This window comes from Triticum dicoccoides, chromosome 1A (genome assembly GCF_002162155.2).
Source record: "Triticum dicoccoides isolate Atlit2015 ecotype Zavitan chromosome 1A, WEW_v2.0, whole genome shotgun sequence".
Classification (NCBI taxonomy): Eukaryota; Viridiplantae; Streptophyta; class Magnoliopsida; order Poales; family Poaceae; genus Triticum; species Triticum dicoccoides.
Window position 1 is genome coordinate 351,217,740 of NC_041380.1, and position 5,816 is coordinate 351,223,555.

Here is a 5,816-nt window from a genome sequence, read left to right on the forward strand (position 1 = left end):
ACCTGGATTTGGGGGCAGAATGAGAGTAACTCACAGTGGCTTCCTCGGCGTTCGTCGGGGTCCCGGAGCCGGAGGTGCGAGGGGAGTGGGGTTTTAATCGGGTCAAGGAGAAGGGGATGGCCGCCTCTCCGCGCTCCACAGTCACAAGTCACAAAGAGGAACAAACTTGCCCCTCACTTTCCTCTCCTCTCTCTCTCTCTCTCCGCCCGTCGCTCCGTTTTCCTCCCCCGGCTCTCTTCTCGCTTGTTAAAGGACTCGGATGCCATTCAGGTGCAAGGTTGCCATTCTTGTGCAAGGCTTACTGAAGCAGACTGACGCGTTCACTGTTTTTACTTCTCTCCTTTTTCCTCTGCTCTCTGTGCTTTGCTTCACTCGGCATAGGAACTGTTGGTGGGTGGTAGCTGCTCTTTTCTTTAAAATAAAGGGAAACTGATAGTGTGAAGAGGAACTCAAATTCGCATTCAACTTGAACCGGGATGCTGAGATTACACATCCGTTCCAGCAAATCAGATAAGTTTCCCCTAAAAAGATCAGGTAAGTTAGGCTCACTTTCTTAGTTCATTTGTTTTGATATAGTTTTTCTTAATAATAGCATGATTTTCTTAATAAGTTTTAGGCTTAGATCATCAAACAAAACGCCTCAAATGTTCGCGGACATGTTCGATATCTTACCGGTTGTCCACCGCACTAAGTTTAATATGTTACATGCAAATTAATAAAATTTAAGGAAATGATTGCCATCACCTGACGGATCATGTAAAAAAATTCTGTCGCCTTCCACGATCGATACATGCCCTGTGGGCCTTCGCATGTCTCCACTCCTGAAACGAAGCATAACGTGTTTTTCCCTTTCTCTTCTCAACACACCATTTAGTGTAATGGAGAGAAGTCATTATATAAAGACGTCAAACACTTACTTCATTAGCGGTATGATACTAAATTTTAGCACCACCAATTTACCATTTTTACATGGGTCTCTTTGAGATTTTAGAAATCGTACTACATTGGCTAGGCCCATTATTTCTAACGCCCCTGCGGCTGCTCCGGTCAGGGCGCAAACGATGACTGCATGGTGTTGTCCCCGCTCGGTCCTTTGCTTGCCTTAGGCCAACTCCACCACGCGATTTCATTCTATCCGCGCGCGTTCGTTTGGGGTAAAATAGACGAATAGCACGACCCAGCGCGCGGCCTTAAACGGATAAATGTTCGGATTTCGTTCGTTTTCGACTCATCCTCGGTTCAAACTTGCGCTCGGTTTGAGATGAAACGGACGCGCGCGGACGGCCTGGACGCATGCCCTTGTCCCTCCCGTGGCCCACCCGTCGGGGACACTAGCAGTCCCTCCGCTCCCAACGCTTCCACGGTCTCTCTCCCGCCCCGCCCCGCCGCCGGCGCCGCCGCTATGCTCCGGCTGCCTCCTCACCGCGCAGCCCCCGGCCGTCCCTACCAAACCACGTCTCGACATGGCCGCCACCACGCCCGCGCTTTGGCCGTAGTTTTGACCGTCGATCGAGGTGTTTGGCCGTCACCGTCTTTGCCGGCCGCAGAGGGGAGACGACCGCCGGCGACGTACGACGGCGGCCTCGGCAGCTTTCGACGAGAGCTCCAGAGCGGCTAGTAGCCGGCCGGCAACCACCCCTGTTGCGTCGAGGTGATCATCGCGGCCTCTTCGCCACCACGACTGCAAGGTGTGTTCGACATTTTTTCCACAAAGGTATGGACAGTGGAGATGAGTTTTTCTTCCATCACTTTCTTTGTCCATCGGATGATTCGTCGTCGGATGATGAAGATCTCGTGGTGGCTGCACTAGTCGTTCACGACCACATTCAACGGCAGCTTCCTCGGTACAGGGGGTCAGTCCCTGGCCGTGCTCCCAACCTGAACCGCAACAGGGAGAGAGGCCACGCCCTGCTCTATGCCGATTACTTTGCCAACACCCTGCTCTTCAAGCCGGATAAATTCCGTCGCCGTTTTTGAATGGCAAGGCATGTGTTCAATCGTATCCGAGAGGGAGTGGTTGCTCATGATCCATACTTCGAGTGCAAGACGGATACCCTTGGCAAGCTTGAATTCTCCGTGATATACGTGATTGGCACACTCATTTGAATCTTCAAAATGACTTGGTAGAGCACGTGTGGGATCACATTGGCAACCAATAGATGTATTGGTCCATTTTATGTTCAGTGTAGACAATTTCGATTTGATTGTAAAACTATTTTAATTTTCAGACAAACATTTGGGTTGTAATATAAAAACTAGTTTTGATGGGAATATGGGCATTTTTGGCCGCGACGGACATGATGGGGCCGCGCGCTGGGCGCACGGCCACCGCTTCTCAGGACACGCCCGGATACGACCCCAAATCCCTACCCAAATGGACAAAATCCGGACAAAACGGACGTCCGTTTGAGGTCGCGCGGTGGAGTTGGCCTTAGGAGGTGGCAACTGACCGGTCGCTGCAACTGCTACCTCCCCTCTCCTCTGTTCGCGGCCGCGCGCGGTACGTGTACCCGTATTGGCCTTGCAGGCGGCCAGGCGGCCAGCACCTTTGGATCATCCATCTCCGGCTCCGGCGGCATGCCAGACGTCAAAATCAGATCCTCATCAGGCTCCATCATGGCGGCGGATGGCGAGAACTGGGTGCATGACGGCGATGATAGGAGCGAAAAGGGTGAAAAAAAATGGGCTTTTCGCGTGAAAACAATTCGGAATGGTCCAAAGACACGGCTCTGTCTCGGTTTTGGCTGGGTTTGAAGTATCGGATGCCTACTTGACGAAGGACCGGATGCCTGTAAACCCTCACAACTTTACAACTAGTTTGTGAACATTTGAGACACCGTGTTGGATGACAAGAAGTTGTGTGAACAATGTAGTGCAGACCAACTCTATTGTGCAACGAGAATCAACTTGTTCAGCTTGGCTTCGTGCCTTTTGGCCCTTCGGATACGTATAAAACAATTTATTAGTGCTATTTTTATTGTAAACGTTTTAAGGGCTTCAGTTCACTAAAGTCGGGCAAGCTTCTGTGTTGAAGAAAAAGTTAAAAAAGAATATGCAACGAAATGCCAAACGAGAACCAACTTTTTTTTCTTTTGAGAACAAACGAGAGCCAACTGAAAAGGAGATCTTCCGCGAGCAACATTTTATTTCTATTCACAGCCAGAAACGATCCATCTTTCTCTCTCGATCGTACCACAAACGACCATTTCACTCGGCCACAGCTCGAAACAAATTCTTGTCCGCGAGTCGCGTCCGCCCAGGAGGGCACGAGCGCCGCCGCACAGCGCTGAATAAGACGGCGAGGAAGGAAGCTGCGTCGTCAGCGCGGCGTTCACTTGCGGCCGTCAGCGGCGGCGCGCGGCGTGATCTTGATGACGAGGCCCGGGAAGACGTCGTCGGGGTCGTGGACGTGCGGATTGTGCTCCAGGATGTAGGGGTCGCCGCACCGGTCGCTGATGCTGTGCAGCGTCTCCCCCTCCACCACCACGTATATCTCGTCGCACGGCCGCCGCGGCGCCGCCGCGATCCGCGCCCCGCGCACCACCACCGCCCCGCCGCCGCTCTCTTCCCCCTCGCCGGCCCGGAGCGACGACACCAGCAGCAGCGTCACCAGCGCCAGCCCGCAGCACCACGACGCCGCGTCCGCCGCCGCCGCCAGCCCCGACCGCCTCCGCTCTGGCGCCATCGCTACGATCACAGCAAACCAACTGAAAACAACCACGAGGGTTCAAGAACGAATTGTGCGATGTTGTTGTGACTTGTGAGTTCTTGGCTTTGCTCCGTGTTTGAGTAATCTTGGAGGCAGAGGGGGTTTATATAGAGACTGGGAGGAAGGATCCATGGTGGAGTTGGATGCGAGAGGGGAAGGTGAGGGAGAGACTGATGAGTGAGATGGTCTGGGTGGATGCTTTGTTGGCACGAGAGCAAGCTGAATCAGAGAGACGGATGCTGACGTGCCGTGATGTGATGTGACTAACGAAACGAATGGTGCTGGACAAATATTTAAAACTAATATTTTTCGGTAGGGAATTGATGGAAGGGTTATGGGTCGAGCATATCTTGTAACGTGTTGTTTTTACAGGTGTTGGCTAGAGCATCGTCAGTCGCTCGGTGTCAGAGCAAACACGACCCATAAATAAGAGCAACAGGAGGGTGGACTCTCGTATTGATTGCATTGTCACACGTACCACATGAAATGTGACAGCACCCTGTTAGTAGTAAGGAATTTCCTGCATTACAGCATCTTCCATAGATGATGCAAATTTGAACATGTAAAACAGAAGATAAAAAAAAATTACAACTCAAAAGGTGCATTTGCATCTTTAAAAAGGGCAACTCCAACAAATAATGTATATTTAAGATGTAAAAGAGCAACTACAATAGATGATGCAATGTAGAGATGTAAAACTATACTTCAACTAGTACTTCACTTGAAACATATAATTGAAACATAGCAAATTCAACTACTACTTCATTTCAAACATAACTAAACATAGTTCTAATTAAAAACATAAATTAAACAACTACTTCAACCAATTCAAACTACTACATTCATTAAGTTACTACTACTAGTTCGAACTACTAATTGAACTACACCGAAGATAAAACCACTCCTCATCATCGGAGCTGTGGAATTGCGCCCAAAATTCATCCTTGTCCGGGTCGTCGCATCCCTCGTCCGCCTCCTTTGAGTCACCCCAGTCCTCCGACTTAGACTCGATGGGGATCGCCGTCAAGGGGGCAGCCTGGTCCTCCTTCTTCTGCTCGGCATCGCGCTTTCAGAAGTACTCCTGCTCGGCCTGAACATACTCCGGATGCTCTCGCGCGAACCTATCCATCGCCGTCTTGTCGCTATCGCCGAGACCAATGACATTGGCCGGCCTCTTCTTCATCTTATTCTTCGGTGTCTCCTTCATCCGAATGCCCTCCGGCACGAGGAACTCCACATCCGCCCAGGTCTGATCTCCGGGAAGCTGAGGTCCGTCTTCGGCCTTCTGGCACGCCACACCGCTACGGCGTAGGAATGCGCGGCCTTGTCGGCGGTGGTGTAGGTGCCAAGCCAGAAGCGGCGTCCGCGCGTTGGAGAACTCGATGCCAACGTGGTCGGATGGCTTCACCCGCATGCCAAAGAATCCCATCTTGCTCTTTGGGAGCTTCTTCGACGGCATGGCGGCGGTGGAGCAGCGGAAAATACGGCCGATTCACGGAGCTGCGGGCGGGTGGTGGGGCGGTGGTGGCTCGGGGTGCTTGGTGGTCGGGTGGTGGCTGCGGCGACGGCGACGAATCATACGGCGTTGCTTGAGCAGTGGAAAATACGACCGATTCACGGGCCTGAGGGCGGGGCGGCGGTGCAGTGGTGGCTGGGTGGGTGCTTGGCAGTTGGGTGGTGGCTGCAGCGATGGCGGACACGACGGCGGCAACAGGCAGCGAAAAAACGCCAGATTCGTGGCGGGTGACGGCCGAAACGCGCGGAACCAGCGGCGAGGGGGGTGGAACGGCCGGGTCTGGCGCGGGGTGACCGCAGCGTGGTGCGGTGAGCGGGCAGACGGTGGCAACAGTGCGGCGGGGCGGCGGAAGGAAGAGGATGCAGGTGAGGAAATGAAGTGAAACAACAGTTGATGGTTGGCGAGCAACCAACCATTTTACTTCTATGAAGATGCAAATTTGCATCTTTAGGTGTTGTATTTTACATCTCCTAAAGATTGTAAAAAAACTTGCGTCTACATCATTTGTTGGAGATGGGTTTTGGCCGTGTACCCCTTGGCGTTGGCGGTTGCCCTAGTGACTCCAAAGTGAGTGGGTTGCTCACCTCCTGC

General features: G+C 52.5%; 2 protein-coding genes across 3 annotated transcripts in view; both read right to left on the bottom strand.

Moving 5' to 3' along the window:
- Nucleotides 1–302, bottom strand: part of LOC119272462 — a 4,457-nt gene extending 4,155 nt beyond the window's left edge. The window contains exon 1 of one of the 2 annotated variants that reach the window (XM_037553955.1): nt 3–302. The gene's annotated coding sequence lies outside the window, so the exon portion shown is untranslated. The remainder of the gene's footprint in view (nt 1–2) is intronic. The other variant, XM_037553950.1, reaches the window with a different exon arrangement.
- A 2,761-nt stretch (nt 303–3,063) lies between these two features.
- Nucleotides 3,064–3,872, bottom strand: LOC119289044. Its single transcript, XM_037568504.1, has one exon. It carries the CDS (start codon nt 3,683–3,685, stop codon nt 3,332–3,334), a length of 354 nt encoding a protein of 117 aa, XP_037424401.1. The 5' UTR covers nt 3,686–3,872; the 3' UTR covers nt 3,064–3,331.
- Nucleotides 3,873–5,816: the final 1,944 nt, after the last annotated feature.